Raw genomic sequence first — 21,558 nt, 5'->3', positions numbered from 1 at the left:
AAAGCTCTTAAAATATTTCTACATTATTTTTCTTCTCCGTGGAATCTTATTTATGCTGTTTTCAGGGGAAAGATTTATGAATTCGACTATTACTCAGATTAATAAATTTATTGATAAGAGTTATCCAACAGATTTTCAGCAATTGCTTTCAAGAGAGGCTCCACACTGAAGGCAACACCAAGTGTGTTATTAGCAAGTGTACTGGCAATTAGGATCCTCCTTGGCATCATTGGCAGCCTTTTTTTGAAATTTAGATTTATCCATTGTGATGGGACTCATGTTCCTAAATCAGCAAATATTGCTGCTGATTCTTTAGTTAAAGAGGGGATCACCGTCCAATCCCTCATTGTAAGCGCCCCCCCCCCCCCCCCCCCCCCCCCAACTCCTCTGCAACAAATGCAAAATCTCAGACAGCACAAAGAGAAAATTACAACATTTACAAAAAAAATGAGGTTTTAACATTCCAACCTTTGCCTCTTCCATCTCAATACTAGCATTATCCAGTCCATCCAACATTGAAGAGTCTTTGCTAACAAGAGACACCTAAAGAGAGACAGAGATATACAAGTTACTTATAAACCATAACAAGTAACAAATAAAAGAGTCTAAGATAGAGATTTAACAAACCAGGATTGGTGTTAGTTGCCCCTCAAGGTCCAGAAGCCCTTTTGCAAATGCTGCTGCAGACATCTTCCAAAGAATAGCAACTAATAAAATAAGATTTTCGCTTGATGGGGCAAACAAAAAAATGCTGGAGCAAGCATCTTCAAAAAGTAAAAACTGAAAGCTTCATATCCCAAACAGTATAGTAAGATATACCTGCACACGCCCCTCATCTGAGCTGTATATTTTCAAATCATGACGATAAGTACTATGAAGTCGAAGCAAGCCAGTTCCTTCACCTGTAAAATCTCAAATACAGTGCAAATGATTAGTAAAAGAATGACAAAGCCATCCATGATAGTCTTCACTTTTCATCATATACTGGAGTGCAAGAGACGCTGTGTGAATTATATTTAATCAACAATCTAGAAAGTTTAAAATGAAAGGAACTTCATCCTACATAGAAAAAGCATTACTTCAAAAGGTAGATCAAGGCAGAAATACATCCCCACTTAGTTAATTATTTGAATGAATGTAATCGAAGACGTTTCGATACTAGAAGTGAATCAGAAGTAAGAGTAGCGGACAGGGTGTCGAGCCAAATTTCCTCATGGCTTTTGACTAAGAAGTCTTTTTCCTCCTTCAAGGGTACCTCTATCTGTGAAAACTAGATCAATTTGGCAAATATGCACATTGGGACCAAGGTCCAAGTCATGCAAGAGTGGACTCCCCCAAAAGCTGGTTACCTAAAGTTGAATTTTGATAGCTCTTCTCTCGGCAATCCTGGGATCGCTGGCTTTGGGGGAGTTATTTCGGATTCATTCGGCTATCAGTGTTTCTCTTATGCCAGCCCTTTAGGCATTTCCAATTCAACGTCGGCTGAGCTCTATGGCCTCCTCAATGGGCTTCGTATTTTCAGAGACAATTGCAATGGTCCCTTCACATTGAAGGGGACTCAAAGATGGTCATTGGCTGGTGCGAGTGTGCTTCCCCTCCATCGTGGCGCCATTGAGACATCTTTCGGGAGATTTTAGAAATTACCTCACTACTCTCTTGTATTTGGTCTCACATTCCGAGATCTACAAATTCGGCAACAGATGTGATAGCGAAGCAGAGAGCATAGGGATTTGCTCCCTCTTCCTTCGTAAATTCTCTCTTGATAATATAAATACATCTTTATCAAAAAAACAAAGAAGATAAAAATACATCCCCAGGCAAATGGAAAGTGATTGTAAGGGTCAGTCACTAGAAACAAGTAAGAAAGATGGGACATGGCATTGCAACTTAGAAGCAATTTCTAAAAAGATGAGCTAGAAAGTGTCTGTTATGAAAAAGAAAAAGCATCCAGCAAAGTTTTTTGCCCATCACCATAAGTGTACTTTGTTGTTTGCGAATTGCCTCTGAATTAAATTCTAATATTCCAAATGCTCCAAACTATTGTTTTAGACAATAAATATAAATAGCTTAACAGAATAAGATTTTCAGCTCAAGATGTCAGACTCCATCATTACAAATAAGAATTTTGGGGTAAGTGGAACTTGATTCTCTTTATAGATAATTGCTTCAAATAATTCTAACTGTATAATAGAGATCACTTCAATCCTGAGAATAGTCTTCACTGATGGAAAACCATCATTAGTTTAGTTTAGGAAATGTGGGCAAAAGTTTTATAGACAAGAACAAGTTTCTAAACACACAAGAAGTGTAAAAGACACAGAAAAGGACGCATAAAAAATGTGAAAAAAAAGAGCCAAAGATCAGTGTGGTACATGAAAGCTAGTTCCACTTATGGAGGTAAAAGGTTGAAGTGGTTACAAAAAGAAAAGTAAAATAAATGCAAAACATGATTCAAAATTTAAGTTAAAACAACTCACTCAACACAATAAAATAATGCTATTAAAGGACAGACAGAAACCTGTATACATATTATTTCTGAAATACCTTCCCAACTCCTCTGCCTGAAAAGGAAAGATTAATAAATAAAATACATAAAAAAACAGATCCATACTTTATTAACTTGTCCTCTTTTTTTTTCGGTGGGAAGGGGGGGAAGAGGTCTCGTTACCTGCTTTCTTCCAGCATGTGTAAGAACACCTCCATATTTAAGAACCATCAAAGCTTCAACAGGACGTTCTTCATCACCTTCACCATTACTTTTTGGAACTTTAATCCATTTTAAAGGCTTCAGTTGTACCTTTCTATAAATACCTGAAAAATGTCCACCCTGCAAGTGAAGTCTCATACTCAGACAAGCAGATCACATTTAAACATGAACCAAAGGACTCTTTTTTTCTCTGTAACAACTACAAGGACTTAAAACTGCACATTCACTCATAGAGAAGGGAAAGGAAAGTAGAAAGGTCAGCAGAAAGAAAAAAACAAAGAGGCAAAACAATCACCTCAAATTCCACAAACAAGAGAGGGTAATTTGGGAGGAAAAGAACAATACTAACACAAGCAGTTAACTTCAAGAAACATTTTTAACTTATAAAGATAAAAATACATGGAAGCACCGACAGATCTGAAATGACCCTACTTGTTTAGAAATTAAGCAGATTATACATGCTGCTAACTGTAGATGTAATCACAACAACCACAGAAGTAGGAGCTGTGGGAATGTTAGAAATTTAAAGGAAGTCTTTTAAGAGAAAACAAACAATAACCTCCTCAAGAACAGCTTTAACTTGACGAAGCTTCTCAGCATGCTCAATGTCTTCAGCATCACTGTCACTCTCTCGATCAAACCTAAAAAATGAATTGTTGATAACCACTTAGTATCAAGTTCACAAATCTGACCAATGTCCACATACTGTTTGATATAATACTTTCTAAAAATAGAAGGGTGCTGATACATAACATCAACATGAGAGCCTTTCTGATCAGACTAGCAGAACACCTAATATCAGCTATATGGCCAAGATGTATCTGACCTCCAGGTACCAAAAACAGTACTCTTGATACCATAATGGTGAACATGTTATTATTTAAAATAAAAAAACACTTTATCATGAAGAAGCTCATGAAGGAATTACAAGATCTAGTTTATAGAATGCATCTATATGACCATCTTCATTTTTAATTCAGAGTGCTACCTTCAAAAGTTAGAAACTGACCATTGGACAAGGAAATGTAGGCATGCTCATGTCAATAAATACCTATTGACAGTGGACAAGGAAACACAAAATAATGTTATGCCTATATCTTTTGAAGATTGCTACTCTGAAAAATAATGCTACTTCTACCTGAAGGAAAAAAGATGAGTCAGTACAAAATTCTCGCGAAAGTACACAGAGCAGCATCTTAAATAATGGGCAAACTGCACATTACTCTTTATCTCTTCCATTTACTTCAAGAATGTCATTTGTGTATCATTGCAACTGAGTTGTTGGTTGTAGAAATGCAGATAGAGTGGAACAACTAGTACATGTTGACCTACTGGTTTCCATGGACAACCCTTTATTCTCTCATATCCGAGAAAATTCATGAACAGCTTGCATGGATATGTTCTAGTGCATAGTAGGGGCAAAAGGTCACAGACTTGGTTGTTAACCTAAAAAATAAGTCACAAGATGAAGTACCAACAGATTCGTAGAAATGAGAACATAGTAAGTCAGACACATCTAATTGCGTAATTATCTGGTATGGCATGGCTGAAACAATGAAAAAATCATAAGAACTGAGACACTTGCAGAATGAGAAATTACATACAAGGATGAGATGATGATTAAGTGGTAACACAAGACACATCTAATATTATGCTATCTTCAGCTTCATTATAAACAAATCAATCACTAGATAAGTATTTAGTGTATGTATTACTCAAAAGAAAGAAATATAGTAGTGCTTTTTTTTTTGAGAAAGAAATATAGAAGTGGATGTATTAATCAAAAGAACTAAACAGTTTTTGTTGAAACATGGTTTCAGAATAATACCTTCTTCGTGGTACTAGCATGCGTGTAGCATCCAAAAGATCTTGAAGCTGAACAGCACTCTTAAGCTTTGTCTGCCAGAATTTAAGATATAAGTAAACCATCTTTAGGCTTTGAAGTGGCAAAACTAATAAAAGATTCAGAAGAAATGCACCTCAGACCGAGGTCTCCCACCATTATATTTCAGCATTAAATTCAATAGCTTCTCCTCAGTAGTTTTGAGTTTCACCTTCTGCTTCGGTGTCCGATCACCACTATCAAGGGTTAAAATATAAGAAAACAGGAATTACTAATAAAAGCAGTCAGAAAGAATAAGACAACATGACAGTTAGGGCTTACTGACGGATTACAGTAATAACACAACGCAGTTCCTCTGACTGCCCAAATTTGCCGATTATTCCACTACCTTGACGAGTTAGACCTTCAGAAGCTTGAACTGGTTCACTAACTTTCCATGGCAGTGTTGGTGGAATTGTTGAGGAGAGATGTGGGGCTTTAGCATCAAGTAACATTTTTCTTAAAACACATGCAGCATCATCATAATACCTATATACAGATAGGTCGATTTCAGTACGGAATTGTTACACTTCAGTAAAGACGAATCTATAAGAAATATAAATTGAGTATGCCACATTTTGGTTTAAATAGTCCCAAGCAACATAAAGATGTTCTTCAAATTTTTACTTCCCTAGTTTAAGCCAATGAGCAGATAATGAGCAGGTATTTGTTATACATTAAAAAGAATGAGAGTACTACTTGGGGGAATTCTTCACAAAACTCCAACCATTCACATCACAGACATATGACCTTCCCTCACAGCGTAGGAGATCAAAACCACAGACCTGATATAAATAAAAAAATACAGTAACTAACTAATGCACTACAACAGAACCAAACAAAAAATGACGAATGGAAAGGTATGGAGGAATCTAAATAACTTTACCGCTTGCCTGAATGCAATGCAAACTTCTCTCGCCATGTCCTTCTCAGCAGGAGTCAATAATACTGGATATCGAACCTGCACATCAAGCCAAACATTTTACAAGCCCAACACAAGAAGACTCAGTACATACATACAGTATAGATGTGAGACACATATGATGGTATAACAACAGCTGCAATAAAGAACTTGACCTAGATAAACAGATAAGCCATCACCTTTGAGTTTAGAATTTATAATTTTTAAAAAACTTGAAGATGGCAAGAGTGGACATACTTCTTTGCCATCGGGATTCCTCATAACAACCCCATCAACAACAGGAGACTTTCTTGCTTCAGCATGTGCATATTCCGGACCAACAGTATATACCTGTGATACAACAGACATTCCAAGCGTTCGTTTTGTTCACATATTAAGGCTACTAACATGCAAAGACAGGTGAGAGTGGTAAAACACCACCAAGCATATCCAAAGTTGGGATGTTTAGTTTGGCAAATAATCAGAAGATTCAAAAAGGTAAACATACATATCCAGATGTCCGTTTAAAAAAAAAATTATCCAAATGCATCAACAAAGAATTTTAGAGATATATATAGAGAGAGAGACAAAGAAGAAGAAGAAAAAACAAAGCAGCTAAATATGCTACAGCAATCAGCCCCCAAAGAACGGAGCACCCTATACCCCAACCTCGAGTCTCCATCAACAAGTTTAATAGGACAGTAAGTCACTCCCAATGGATGAGTTCTCCCATATGACTAACCTCCTATTGCTAGCAATTTTAGCTGATCACCCTTTTATTCATCCATTGTACAGAATAAAACCTTTTACCTGTTTAAATTTTATGGTAAAATTACAGATTTACCAATGCTGTCCAATAAATATAATAGATATGGGTGAAAGGGTCTCACATAGCTGGTTATCCACTAAGGATGGTTTCATTATATTTCTTTAGTAGAATGAAGTAGATGACTTATTTCTTATGATTTTAGTAAACATTCCTATGCGTTTATATGATTTTAATATTATTTTATAACTTTTATTATTGTTTAGAGTTTTAAGTTAATTTCTTATTTTACCGAATAGTAATTATTTACTTGAAGGGTAATAGTGTAAATGGTTAATAGAATACCCTTCACCTATTCCAAATGAAGCAGGTAACAAGTAAGAGATAATTGAAGCGGGCAAAAGAATCACCCATTTTCAGCCACAACACCTGTCCTCTATATAACCTATTACATGAGGCAATGCAATCAGCAAGGAATTCCCCTAACAAATTCGAGTCAAGAAAAAAAGCTTGTTCTATGCCAAATCCAATAAGTGGTTGAGCCCCTTGAAATGCAATTATGCTGGATCTCTCCATTCTAAATTCGTGAAAGCAATGGACAACTAAAATTTGTGCCTATAGGAGTTTTCTGCAGACACTTGATTGTTGATTGAAGAACTCACATACGATGACAAACGATGAAGGTGACTCGCAGGCCGTCATCAGCTGGTGTTCAACCTCCTCCAACCCCCCTTAGTGGCATTGGAATGTACTTCATAAAATTTTGACATTATTTCCCCCCTTCAATGTTATTGGACTCATATCCCGAGTTCAGTGAATTCGCTTGCTGATTCTCTTGCTAAAAACGAAGCTTCCCTCCAATCCCTTGTCCTAAGGGGAGAGCTCCTATAATTTCTGTTTTGTTTTTCTTCTCTTTAATAAATTATCACTTTCTTCAAAAAAAGGATTCACATGCGATTCATGCTGAGCAATCTACAACAGACTCTACATAACCAAAGGGGCAGAGATTACCGTAACAAACACCATTACTATTCAGTTAAAGAGTGGATCAACAGACAAGCTCCAAAAAAATTGATTGTGCTTTCTGCTTCATCCTTTTTTTCTTTTTTTTGAAAAATATGTATTAATAAAACGAGAGAAATTACAAGATTTGAGGGAGACTTTCTGCTTCATACTGAAAGCTCAAAAATCACCATTCATCCATAAATACCATGGTAAAATGAATGGAAATTCCTTTGCTGGTCCCAACAACCTGATATCAGACCATTGGATGATACTGACAAACCCCTGCCTCTCACCTCTAATTCCCTGGATAAGTATACCTAAGAACAATCCTTCAAAAAAATTTCATGTATTAGCCTACAGATTCTGTTCGTAATTAATTTCTCCAAAATCCCATTTTAAAAGATGTGCTTCCAAAGTCAAGCACTTGAGCAAAAACGAATCAGTGAACAAGCACAGCATAACTATCAAGAGAACTATAGAAATAAACCAAACATTTCAGACTAAAGAGAAAAATGTTAAAACAAAAATAATAATGGTGACAAGCATAAACTAGTATGATTTATCCAAAAAAAAAAAAGAGAGTAATAAAATAAAGGATTTAATCAAGGGAGAAGACAATGACATAAACAATACTAACTTTCTACACACACACACACACAAAAAAAAAAAAAAGTCGAAGCTACCTTCACATCTGTTCCACCAGTTGGCATGAATTCTTCATATATGTACGATCCCTCACGTCTCACTCTCCTAACTTCTGGATCAAATTCACTTGATCGATTACCAACCTGCATTACACAATACAACACAATGCAAATTAATGATTTCACAAAGAAAAAGGAAAAAAATAAACTTTGCTAATCATGAATGATAACCAAAGTAAGACCTATTAATTAAAAGTTGCCTTCATTTTGGATTAAGTACCCTTGAATTTGACATTATATTAGGTCCGAATACAATCTGGACAGATGAATTGAAGTGTTCTCCAGTAGATAAACCATATTTCAAACATACTACTTCAACAAAGCACCAATTTTATATTATTAAAACAATTATTCTTTATTTTCAGAATCACAAAAAATTAACAGGCCCTAAGCACGGTGCAATCAAGAAAGTTATGGCGGTTGTTCCTAACAATATATTCGTGAGATTAGCTTAAATAATCACCTCAGACATCTCAAAGTAACTAAATGCATAAATATAAAGCTTCTAATCATATATCATGCCATATAGTCCATGTCTTTACAAAGCAGTAGTTTATGTTCAACTGAATTGTTCGGTTTTCTTTTGGCTTTCGGTGTTTCTACACAGGATGACAACAAAATGATTATAAAACATTTTCATTTTGTCTAAATTGTGAATCTTCAATCACTACACTTAGTATGCAAATTTTTTAATCATAATAGATTCATAATGGACAACCCCGGGGACTCGAGCTTCAGCATTGAGATTGCAAACTGCAATAAGCTTTATGAATAACATCACATCCTGTCATATATCCCAACTGAAAGCTACAAACAGTGAGTGGGTATTGTATCATTGAACACCCTCACCTTCCGAAACAGTTCCTTCATACCACCACCAGCAGAACTAGGATAGTATATCATTATGCTGTGATCATCCCCTTCGACAATATGAAGATAGCAGATGAACATAAAATTTGTCAGATGAACCATATTATCCACATATTATCCACAAAAAGAATAAGGCATTTTCTCACCATCTATAGGCTTCTCAACAAAAGGCTTCCAGAAACGCTTTCCATGAACCTCAACAAAATCTTCTTGCTCAACAAAATAATCAAGCTCTTGATAAGGGTATTCCCTATTAACAAGAGCATAAGGTGGGACTGGAATTCCATACATCTCTAGACACTTGGTATGAAAGAAACGTGTTAGACTTCAAGCTAAAGACATCATGGTTTAAAGAAACCAAGAAAACAGAAATTTGCATAAGCTGAAAATATATATATATATATAATGTATGTGATTCACATAAGCATGTATTCATGTGAATGAAAAACATGACCCAGGAAAGCAAACATCATTTTTTTCAAAAAGCACCATGAGTTAAGTTGTGGAGCCTAATCAATGCCCTACGTTGAGTAGGTACGTAGATCGACCTTCGTGGTAAGGTCGTCGTGGGGGGCAGGGAGCCCCCGAAAGGTCCATGATATAGTGACTGTTGTTTCATTAAGGGCAGTTTGGGGATTTCACTCTTGTATCATGGTTGCCCTAATTTTCTCTTTATATTTGGGGCGCTGCTATTAGGGTTTGATGATTCATCCGAGGAGCCTCTTGAGTTGCGGCCCGAGAAAAAGGTTAGAGAAAAACACCTATTAGTGTGTGTGATTTTTCTTGTAAACTATTTCATCTTCATAGTGGATTACTGCAGTGGCAGAAGACAGGACGCAGTCTCACCTAGAGGCGAACCTATATAAATCTTGTTTGTTCTCGTGCTTGTTTTTTCCTTCTTCTGCATTTATTATTATTGTTCTCGTTAGTTTGAAATTAGGGCGTCTAATTCTTAACACTATGTGCCTTGTAAATAGTATGAAAAATTGAAAGAAAAATCAGTAAGACTGTCAAAAGGATTGCCAGAGCAGAGGTGGACGAAGAAAGGAAGCATGACATGATGGACAGATAGGATATTCCAGATTAACATTGTACATCTTAGAACCCTTGCATAAGATGCAATACATGATGCAAGCAAAAATATTTCAATCCTACCACTGGATGTTGATGAAAGTGGAGGGTACAGGCAAGCACATCCACACTGTGCTACAGCTTTCCAACCTGACTCTGATAAAACTTATTTTGAGTTAAAGCAAAAATCCAGAAAGAAAAAAGCCAGCTATCATTCCCAATCAAATCACTAGTTTAACATAGATATTGCCATCATGCCATCAAGATCCTTTATGAGGTGAAGAAAGTTAAAGAAATTTCAACACAGTGTGCCTCTCCACCAATTGTTTACCCACTAAATATTGAAGGATTAAGGGGGATGATGACTAGAGAAGGTTGACAAAATTATTCTCATATAGATGAATCAGGCCGGGCTAAAAACAAATTATGAAGTTTACGAAGGTGGAATATAGTTTGAAGAAACCAAAAAGGGTGCTATTGAGAAGGCACTAAATCCTGGTTAGAATTAAAGGGATCTTGTGTGTTTCAAATTGCATTATCAATTTTTTAATTTTTTGAAAGCTTTATTGCACTAAAGAAAAATAATTACAATAAATAAAAATAAAAATAAAAATAAAATAAAATTAGATTCTAGAAATAGGTGCTACTCAAAGTGTAGGTTCTGATCTTTTTCCTCCAGAGTACAGAATTCCAGAGCTAATGTGTTCTTTGGATTATTTTTTCTGTTTTTTTAAACACTGTTTTATATGAAACTATTGTTTGAATAATGAGATACAAAGAAAAAAAAACGAGATAGCGAAATGGGAGGGAAAAGAGAGGGAAAAAAGAGAGGAACAGAGAAGGGCAGCTGAGAAAATTTCTCCAAGGAATTCTATGTCAATAGGACCCAAATAGAAATGCAATTCCAGAAGTCATGATCAATATTAAAAAAATCAACCAGGGGAGGTCTAGTGAAACTGGAATGACATCATATGATGACATGTGTTGGTCCTTCCCTCCCTCTCTTACTGATGTGCAGCCCCCCCTCATTCTTTCTGGCAGCAGGGGAGGATCTACACACCCTCTTCATCCTGCTGCATGCAAACAAGAGTTCCCCCATCTGTATAGTCGAAAAGCAGGGAAGGAGAGGCTAGTCAAACCACAAAAACCGACCGGGTCAGCTGGCTTTTCCCCTTCCCCTGGGTTTTAGCATTATCAGACCTAGTAGAGGACGACCAGGTCCCGTTGAACTCGGCATGTCCGATCTGAATTTTGTAACACTTGTCTATGTAAAGAAAAGAAACTTTACTGCTACAGTGACTTCAATCCTAAAACTGGAACTACAATTTAAAATGTAGTGAATTTTAAAAAACCCAATTCCAAACCCTGCATAGAGGTCAGTTAACCATAAGAGATATGTAGGATTGATAGCCTGTTGAAAAGTTTAGTCACGCATTATAGCATGCAATGAATCCTTACCATTCAGCATGCTTCAGTCAACTGAATGAGCAGAATGAAGGACTCACTGAGGTGGACAACATAGTTGGTACAACTCTCATTAATGATGGCAATTTTGATGATGATGATGATGCCAAGGACAACAGCAAGAAAAAAGTTTAAAAAAAAAATTGAACTGTGTACCTCGTAGACTTTCCTCCTATCATGGAGAAGATGTTGTCGTTCCAATTCATTCACCAAGAATGGCCTACAAAGCACAACTGAAACATTTTAAAAGAGTCTGACAAAACATTTATGGACTGATACATACTGTTTTAAAAGGGAAAAAATATAGACATTGTTATAAACGTGTAAAAAATGCATTCATGTTGGGCCTTCATTGCACTTGATTAGAAGTGATGCATCTCTACGTCCAAAGACTCTTCATTTGTAACAGCATATCTATAATTAAATACATACAAAGCAATGCAGGAAAAACAATATAGAGTTTATGTATATGCTGGTTTCTAGGGGTAGGCTTATCTACAGATAAAAATGTAAGAGATAATTTGTCATTAGCATATATATGAACAAATTTTGGGTTCAAATTGACACCAACTTCTATAAACTAAAAGATAGGAGATAAAATTGCAATTTATAGCTAGAAAAGTTATCCATATACTCAGCCTAGTACATAGTATATTTACACAGACACCCCTGAAAACCATGAAACAATAAACACACCCTTGCTGACCATTTTCCTTAACTAACTTAAACCCGAACATGAAAGAGACCTTTCATAAGCAAGTAGTAAATGACAACTCAAAGCACCTCAGAAAGATAACCATTTCAGATAAGCATAGAAAAAGATAACAACATAAGAAAGTATAAATAACCAAAAAAACTCTAAAAATTGGCTATTTGAATGACTTAGGTCAATTCTTATTATCGATACCGACCAATGTACTTCAAATCTCACCTTTCTACAAATGAACTAAGGAACAGCATTATAATCAAGTAGACAAAAAATAAGTTTGGCCAGGTTAAAGAACTCACTTCCTCAAAGCAGCATATGCTTCAACCTTGTGAAGAGGATAACCAGTAGAGTAGAAGGCAATCAAACAATCACACATAGGCCAACTGAAAGAAGCATTCTGTGAGTAAATAGTCTGAACAATTATTATAAAAAAATCTGATTAAGGAACCAGGTTGTCTCCATAACACACCATGAGGTCTAAATACTTGGAGGACCCAGAAAACATACAAAATCTAAAAGAAAATCTGAAGACCCCTGAAGATATGACAAAATCCAAAAAGTAACCTCCCATATATTTTCCATGGTTCTGGAATTCACTGAGGAGAAAACCAGTTCAACTGCAGATTAAATGGTTGACTTGGGAGAGGTCTTATGGAGTAAACCCAAAAGCTAATCAAGAAAATTAAGTGATATGTAACAAACAAGCATGAAAGTTCTATCAATTTGCTTCCATGAACCCCCAGGCATCTTTGGCACTTCTTTAAGGAATTTGATAAACCTCCAATTCGTTTTACTTACTCTAGAAGGAGTAAGCAGAGTTGAAGGCTAATTAGAAGAAATAACCGTTGATGATAGATTAATGAGGACAAGGGTATTTTAGGTATACTATTGGTTGAGTACTGGGGGCAATTTTCTGATGTGGAATTTTACGGTTTTCGCTTGTGGATTTGGGAAAAGTTTGTTACGGGAATTGTGGGTGAATGTAGGTACAAAGGAGAGAGAGAATAGGGGGGATTTGATTTGTTTCTTTAGAGCTTTGCTCAGGGAGAGTACTGGTCTCTCGAATACCAGTGGCTATGTTCGTTTATTCCTTTGATTTCTACAGTGAATATTTAGCATTTCTTTCTATTTTATTTGCATAATTTTACTACTGCTATCTAGGGTATATCAACTGGTATCAGAGCATCTAGTCGATCCACATGGCTACTACCAAAATGGAGTCGAGAGTGGATTCGGTGGAGGGAATCGTGAGTTTAGTAAGAGAGGAGGTGAGCTCGATGAAGGAGGTTTGGAAGATTCCGACCATGGAGCAAGGGTTGACAACATTGATAGGGTGAGTTGAACAGCTCTTACGTACCCAAGAGGAACTCACACGGAATCTGGCTGCGCAAAGTAAGTCGATGATGGCAAAACAAGGGCTGAACTCGGCAGTTGGCGATAACTCGATCCAGAGAAGTACCGGAAGCGGACGAAACGGTAACGAGGTTGATCGGAATATGCAGGGCCAATTTGAAGTGCGACCCAGAAGGTTAGAGTTGCCAGTTTTTGAGGGAGAAGACCCCGATGACTGGATTTACAGAGCTGAACGATATTTCTCGCTAAACCGAGTATCTCAAGTTGAGAAACTAGAAGCTTCCGTAGTATGTCTGGAAAGGGAGGCGTTAAAATGGTTCAAGTATGAAAATAGCAGGAGAAAGATCATGAACTGGGAAGAATTTCAGTCTTTATTGCTCAAACGGTTATGAAGTTCCGAAGAAAGCTCTCCTTATGAGAAATTCTGGTCGTTGAAGCAGGAGACCACCGTGAGAGATTACAGAAGGCGATTTGAGGATTTGGCTTCCACGTTGGAAGATATCCCAGAGAAGGTGTTGGAGTCCAACTTTGTTAATGGGCTTAAGCCAGAAATTCGGGCTCAGGTGAGGGTGTTGGAGCCCAATGGGCTGGGAAGGACCATGGAGCTGGCCCAAAAGTTGGAAGAGAAAAATAGAGTTATTAAGCAGACTCAGTTTGGGCTGGGTACTCCAAAACCAGCGGGGACCATAGTTGGGGGTAATGAGAGGATCACAACAATGGCAGAAACGACTAAAAATGGGATGGAGAAGAGGGTGCCATTCAGGAAACTCACGGAAGCCGAAATCCAATACCGGAGGGAGCGGGGTTTGTGCTATCGTTGTGATGAAAAATTCTCAACTAGGCATAGATGTAAAAACAAGGATCTGCAAGTGCTGATTTTACAAGAGCTAGAAGAATAAGTTATGGAGGATGGCTACGACGGGAAGTGTGAACAGCAGGAAGAAGAGGTTAGGGCGGCTGCTCAAATAGTAGAAGTGTCGCTGAATTCGGTAGTTGGATTAACCCTTCCGAAGACCATCAAGATTGCGGGAAGCATCGGAGAACAACCAGTCGTCGTGCTCATTGATGGAGGAGCAACCCATAATTTTATTTCCACTACAGTGGTGAAAAAACTGCATCTGCCTTTTATCTCCAACAGAGAAGTATGGAGTTCAATTAAGCACTGGTGCGGCACTACCCAGGGAAGGAATTTGTAAAAGGGTTCAATTAACTCTTCAAGGAATAGAAATTGTGGAGGATTTTCTGCCTTGGGAATTGGGAAGCACTGATGTTATTTTGGGTGTACAATGGTTGGAGACCTTAGGAGGAACGGATACGAATTGGAAAACCCATGTTATGAAGTTTAGATTGTGTAATGAGGCGGTGGTGTTACAGGGAGATCCCTCCTTGCACAAAACTTTGGTTTCACTCAAGGCGATGATGCGTACTATCAAGTATGAGGGACATGGGGTTCTTGTGGAGTTGGGGAGTACCACAATGACAGCGTCACAACCGAAGGAGGACACGGCAGCGATGGTGAAGAGAGTTTTGACGAAGTTTGGGGATGTTTTTGCTATGCCCCAAGAGTTGCCTCCAAAAAGGGAGAAGGAACATGCCATAATTTTGAAGGATGGAGCTTCACCGGTGAGTGTTCGTCCATATCGGTACCCCCAAATACTAAAAAATGAAATAGAGAGACTGCTGGAATAATACAGCCTAGCACTAGCCCTTTTTCAAGTCCCGTCCTCTTAGTCAAGAAGAAAGACGGAAGTTGGAGATTTTGTGTGGACTATAGAGCCCTTAACAAGGAAACTATTCCGGATAAGTTTCATATTCTCGTGATCGATGAGTTGTTAGATGAGCTTCATGGAGCACAAGTCTTTTCGAAGCTGGACTTGAAGTCGGGATACCACCAAATTAGAATGAAAGCAGCGGATGTGTACAAGACAGCTTTCCAGACTCATGAAGGACACTACGAATTCTTGGTCATGCCTTTTGGGCTTACCAATGCACCGGCTACATTTCAATCCCTTATGAGTGAGGTATTCAAACCTTTTCTCCGACGATTTGTCTTTGATAATATTCTGATATATAGTCCAAGTTGGAGTGCTCATTGTGATCATTTAGTGGTTATTTTGGAGAAATTAAAAGAACATAGATTGTATGCTAATTCTAAGTATTCTTTTGGGAGAAAAAAGATAGAATACTTGGGACATATCATCTCTAGAGAGGGGGTGTCGGTTGATCCTAGTAAGATACAGGCTATGGTTGATTGGCTAGCACCAACCACACTTAAGGAATTAAGGGGTTTCCTTGGTCTTACAGGATACTACCGGAAATTTGTTTCGGGTTATGAAGATATTGCTAGACCCTTGACGGATCAATTAAAAAAAGATAGATTTGGGTGGATGGATGAAGCAACCGAGGCGTTTGAGCGTTTGAAGGAAGCAATGACTACAGTACCGATTTTGGCTGTACCTGATTTTTCGAAGCTGTTTATTGTGGAGACTGACGCTTCTGGATATGGGCTAGGGGCTGTTCTACTGCAAGATCAACGGCCGGTTGCATTTTTCAGTCAAGTATTGAGTGAACGAGCCCAACTGAAGTCTATTTATAAAAAGGAGCTAATGGCCATTGTGTTGGCTATTCAAAAATGGTGTCCTTACTTGCTTGGAAGGAAGTTTTTGGTGCGAACTGACTAGCAAAATTTAAAATTATTGTTGGAACAACGTCTAGTAAGTGTTGAATATCAACGTTGGTTGGTGAAATTGATGGGCTATGACTTTGACATTCAATGCCGACCGGGGGTGCAATGGCTGGATATGGATGTTTTACAACAAGAAGTGGCAGCGGACTCATTCTTACAACAAATTATCACAAGGTTGGCAGTTGGTGACAAGGTAGTGGGGTTTCAAGTTGAACATGGACAACTCTTTTACAATGGTAGGTTGATTTTATCTGAGACTTCTTTCTTAATTCAACCTTATTGCGTGAATACCACTGCACACCTATTGGGGGACATTCGGGAGAGGTTAAAACATATAGAAGAATGGTTGTTGATTTATATTGGCTGGGTATGAAGAAAAAAGTGACTGAATTCGTCCAGAATTGTCAGGTTTGCCAAAAGAACAAACACTTGGGCAATGTCCCCAGCTGGTTTTCTACAGCCTATTGACTTACCAGAGCTGGTTTGGGAGGATTTGACCATGGACTTTATTGAAGGGTTGCCAAGGTCAGCGGGCTTTGATACTATTATGGTGGTGGTGGATAGGTTGAGCAAGTATGCTCATTTCTTGGTGTTGAGGCACCCATTTACAGCCAAAACAGTGGTTGATTTATTTGTGAGACAGGTGATTCGATTGCATGGGGTGCCCAAGTCTATTATTTCAGATCGGGACTAAGTGTTTATGAGTCATTTTTGGCAGGAACTCTTTCATCTCCAAGGGACTGATTTGAGACACAGCACCGCCTACCACCCTCAAACAGATGAACAATCTGAAGTGGTTAACAGGTGTTTGGAGACCTATCTTCGATGTTTCGCTTCTGATAAACCAAAAACTTGGGTGAAGTGGTTATCCTGGGTGGAATATTGGTATAACACCAACTTCCATTCATCTACGGGTACCACTCCATTCCGGGTCTTATACGGACGTGACCCTCCTTCCTTATTGCACTATAAGTCAGGGACAACTACAGTTTTGAAGTAGAACAAATTTTAGAGGAACGGGATGCGTATCTTGACGATTTGAAGATGCAATTACTGCGGGCTCAACAGAGAATGAAGGCCACGGCTGATCTTAAAAGGAGGGATGAAGAGTTTCAGCTTGGGGATCGTATGTTTGTCAAACTCGGGCCCTATCGGCAACGCTCTTTGGCTACTCGGCGCAATGAGAAGCTGGCAGCACGTTTTTATGGACCTTTTGAGGTGGTTTCACGAGTTGGAAAGTTGCTTACAAACTACAACTACCACCAGAGTCCTCCATGCATCCGATGTTTCATGTCTCCCAACTTCGTTGAGCAAAAGGAATATCACATTCATCTCCAATTCTTCCTCTACAATTGACTGCTGAATTGGAGATATTGGTTGAACCTACTGCCATTTTGAATATACGAAGAGTGGAAAAAAATGGGCAGCAGCAGCTGGAGGTTTTGGTGCAATGGAAGGGACTACCAGAGTTTGAAGCCACTTGGGAGGATTTTGAGGCAATGAGGCTCCAGTTTCCAGCTTTTCACCTAGAGGACAAGGTGAAAGTTTGGGCGGGGGGTAATGATAAACCTCCAATTCGTTTTACTTACTCTAGAAGGAGTAAGCAGCAGTTGAAGGCTAATTAGAAGAAATAATAGTTGATGATAGATTAATGAGGACATGGGTATTTTTGGTATACTATCGGTTGAGTAGTGGATACAATTTTCTGATGTGGAATTTTACGGTTTTCGCTTGGGGATGTGGGAAAAGTTTGTTACGGGAACTGTGGGTGAATATAGGTACAAAGGAGAGAGAGAATAGGGGGGATTTGATTTGTTTCTTTAGAGCTTTGCTCAGGGAGAGTACTGGTCTCTCGAATACCAGTGGCTATGTTCGTTTATTTCCTTTGATTTCTACAGTGAATATTCAGCATTTCTTTCTATTTTATTCGCATAATTTTACTACTGCTATCTGGGTATATCAGAATTTTCAGTATATGATATGAAATTTTCTCAACCCATTAACCATACTCCCTGCTCTACATAGCTGTATTATAGATAATTTAGCAAGGCTCTTATTAATTAGTAACTTCTTTTTGTGTAAAGTCCCTCTCCTCCACTACCTCTTCTGCATAGTATTCATCTGTCTCCATTTGTGGTGGGTGCCTCCTTGCAATTTTTCTTTTACTAGTAAAATAAGCAGATATGGAAAAATCAAATAAACAAATGAATCAACTAGTTTCCTCTCAAGTTGGACATAAAAAAAAACTTCAAGCCTTAGACATTAAACTTTCCGCGAAATAAATAAATAAATAAATAAAAACTGGATATGCCCTACATTGAATAAGAAAAAAACATCAAATCAACGGGAAAAATGAAAAAACATACTTTTCAATAAGATCTTCAAGAATAACCCTGTCTCCAAAAATATTAATCTGCAGGCAGAACATGCAATCTGTTATTAGAAAACAGATCAATAATACAACCAAGAGGAAGATATTTATGCTAAATCCAGAAAATGATTTGGAGCAGAAAATAGTTTTAGTTGTTACAAAAGTACTGATTACTGGAAACTGTGCAGAAAGAGTAATTAATGAATTCTCAGAAATGAAGCATGCACCTCATCTTGCTAGCTGTATGTTTCTGGTTCATAAACAAAGTCACAACATCCTAATGAAACTAACATAGGGGACCACCTCATTATCACAAGTGAGGTCCCATTGGCTGATTACATGATTCAACTAGGATGGTACTTGGATTCAAACAGGTTTGAAATGCTTATCTTTAAGAATGCCAAGGCAATGGATATAAAAAATTCTTGCTTTCTTATAGAACAATTTATAAAAGAGTGTTAGATTTGGTAGTGCCCTTCTATAATTGTTTGAAATTTACTTGGCAATCATAATTTCATAAACAGGCCCAATAATGTTGGTTCCCATGACAGGGTCTCCTTTCTGTATTAGACTGAACTACTTGAAAGATGCTTAGATTTTTATTTGTTTTATTTTTTTAACTTGTGAGATACTTCAATATGAGTAAGGTAGTGGAAGCAATCCAAGGACAGATGATTTCTACGATCTGATATCATGAAGAAGTCCATGGCAGATGGGTTAATTGTGATCAACTAGCTAAGTGTTTTGGCATAGTGGACGCTTCAAACAATCTATAAGGAAAAAAAAATTTGTAAGGAAACAATCACCAGGTTGTTATTTGGATGTTATGTGTACAGATAGTGTAGGATGCATAAGAAAGAATGACATCATACTGGGTTTTTTGCATTTTTTAGCAAGTAGGAAAAACATGGTCACGGGATAATATTCTTAAGCCGAAGGTAAGACCTGGTAGCAAGCTCATAAACGACAAGAAGAGAGTAAAAGCGAGACGAAGATACCGCTCCTGTCTTGCTGATTCCACATTTGCAAACAAAATTCAAAAGTTTATTCGATCTAGTTCAGCCAGTCAAGCAAGGACAGCACGAGTCGGAGAAGTCAAAACAGAGTCCTACATTCGTCGTAGAAAAACCAATCAGAACATACCTCGAACTCACCAAATGCCTGTAATCTCTCCAGGATCCGGCCCATAGGAGCCGACGACACCTGATAGAAAGAGGGGAAAAAACACCAAATGAAACTTACAAGTTTCATCACAACAGAAAGCCGAGTACACGAACAAATCAACACACACACACATAAAAGATTGAGCGCAGTATTGTAACAACAAAAAATGTCTTTCTGAATCTATTTCAACGATAAAACACAAAAGGATGAAGAACAAAAATCTCTAACGCATAGTTCACCTTCTTTTCCATGACACACACGCCGACCTTTATCTTCTCCCCACCGCTCCCCTCCATTTCCTCCTTGTTCTCCTTCCGTCACAGAATTCGCGTGTAAGATTCCACAAGTCCGAAGTTTGTTCATCAAAGTTGCGGCGAGAAACAAAAACCGACGACGACAGCAACTTCCAGAAAGCGATAAAAAATGAAGCGAAAAGCAAAAAGGCAAAGCTCCTGAGTCCTCCTTTCTCGTGCGAGAGTCTTTTCCCTTTCTTTCGATTTTTTGCATGGGCTGCACAAGAGGTTTCAGAAAGGCCGCGAGAGATGTCTCACGAAGCAGCAGAGAGAGAGAGAGGCGGAAAATGCGCAACGGCCAGAGGACTATAAAACCAGGATTCGGATTCCGACTAGGATAAAGCACGAGAATATGCAACACGCCTACGTGGCGTGGAAAGACAGGCCATCCGCCATTACCAAGACGTAAAGTATTTCGTTGACCCCAAAGGCCGAAAGGTTTGGCTCATTTGGTTTGCGCTTAGACCGTCTTGACCCCCGCTGCGCCATCTCAGCCGTCTCCCTTCAGTCAACACTTTCGTAGCGTTTGGTCCTCTTCGACACCGTGGCCTAAAGGTGATTGCGACTGGAAGGATCCCTGCAACGGAAAGGGTTTGTCGGAAAAAAAAAATTAATTCTTTTTATTTTAAAAAATATTTAATATAAATAAGATAATAAAAAAATTACGAATAATTTTTGGAAATAATAATTATTAAATTCTTATTTTCTTTTCTTTTTCTTTTCCACTATATTCTAAATAGAACCTTAGTTTAAGTGGTTTGCTCCCCCTAATAAAATTTTTAGAGACTCTCATCTGATTACTTTATTTAATATTTTTGTGGGAATTTAATATTAAATGATGAGGTTGTTGTCTGGATTTTTAATCTATTGATGGGTCTGGATTTTTAATCTATTAATGTTCTTTTACACGTGTAGTTAACTCGAGCATACACAATATACATTTCCATAATTAAGGTTGGGGAAACTTGAATAAGTCAAATTAAACAGTCGACAATTCATAGCATACTCATAGCCTAGGAGCCAAAGGTGAAACTCTTTAGCCGTTTATATATTCGCGACTAAGAAAACTACACCCCATCGGTTCCATAAACTTGAACATTTTTAAAGATCTAACTTTCCTCCCTATTGATGAATTGTTGTTTAACTTTATTTGGTAATCAAATTTATCTTCTATGAATATTACGTCTACTTTTAATAATGACCTTCTCAATTGGGTAATATAATCTATATCCCTATGAACATTTAAGATACCCAACAAATAAGCAACTTCATGTCTTGGGCTTCAATTTGTCTTTTGGGATTAGGAATCGGTATATGAGCAATGCATTCCCACGCTTTCAAATGGCTTAGACTAACCTTCAAATGGCTCATATGAGGTATTTTCAATTCGATTTGAAATATGGGTTGGCACCCAAAGTGTTTTTCCCCAATATATGTAATGTTAACAAATTTGTAAGTGTCATCGTATACTCACCACCTCTAATGAGGTTTTATCTCATCTTTGAGCTACACTTTATTTAGGAGTGTGAAGCATATTGAATATATAAAAGATCACTTTTGTCTTACAAAATTTTTAGAATAATTTAGAACACTATTTTCCCACCTCTATTGT

At 37.7% G+C, this 21,558-nt stretch overlaps 1 protein-coding gene across 3 annotated transcripts in view; it reads right to left on the bottom strand.

The window, feature by feature from the left end:
* Positions 1-20,196, bottom strand: part of LOC137945270 (inositol hexakisphosphate and diphosphoinositol-pentakisphosphate kinase VIP2-like) — a 29,864-nt gene extending 9,668 nt beyond the window's left edge. For 2 of the 3 annotated variants that reach the window (XM_068791072.1, XM_068791073.1), the window contains exons 1-20: positions 19,893-20,196; positions 19,633-19,692; positions 18,485-18,531; positions 12,379-12,462; positions 11,527-11,590; positions 8,982-9,135; positions 8,815-8,885; positions 7,945-8,049; positions 5,749-5,841; positions 5,476-5,550; positions 5,289-5,374; positions 4,872-5,078; positions 4,687-4,786; positions 4,536-4,606; positions 3,267-3,348; positions 2,669-2,827; positions 2,519-2,561; positions 820-902; positions 628-690; positions 469-543 (exon numbers count right to left, since the gene is read on the bottom strand). In XM_068791072.1, the coding sequence (XP_068647173.1) occupies positions 469-543; positions 628-690; positions 820-902; positions 2,519-2,561; positions 2,669-2,827; positions 3,267-3,348; positions 4,536-4,606; positions 4,687-4,786; positions 4,872-5,078; positions 5,289-5,374; positions 5,476-5,550; positions 5,749-5,841; positions 7,945-8,049; positions 8,815-8,885; positions 8,982-9,135; positions 11,527-11,590; positions 12,379-12,462; positions 18,485-18,531; positions 19,633-19,692; positions 19,893-19,949 (1,779 nt within the window). In that variant the 5' untranslated portion in view covers positions 19,950-20,196. Of the gene's footprint in view, positions 1-468; positions 544-627; positions 691-819; positions 903-2,518; positions 2,562-2,668; positions 2,828-3,266; positions 3,349-4,535; positions 4,607-4,686; positions 4,787-4,871; positions 5,079-5,288; positions 5,375-5,475; positions 5,551-5,748; positions 5,842-7,944; positions 8,050-8,814; positions 8,886-8,981; positions 9,136-11,526; positions 11,591-12,378; positions 12,463-18,484; positions 18,532-19,632; positions 19,693-19,892 lie in introns of those variants that run through there. The other variant, XM_068791074.1, reaches the window with a different exon arrangement.
* Between the last annotated feature and the right edge of the window lie 1,362 nt (positions 20,197-21,558).

This window comes from Aristolochia californica, unplaced genomic scaffold, assembly GCF_029961685.1.
Source record: "Aristolochia californica isolate CCGP_79_NKW_82.1479 unplaced genomic scaffold, dmAriCali1.0.hap1 SCAF_12, whole genome shotgun sequence".
NCBI lineage: Eukaryota > Viridiplantae > Streptophyta > Magnoliopsida > Piperales > Aristolochiaceae > Aristolochia > Aristolochia californica.
Note: the sequence above shows the minus strand (reverse complement) of the source record. Positions and strands in the feature narration are given on the sequence as shown.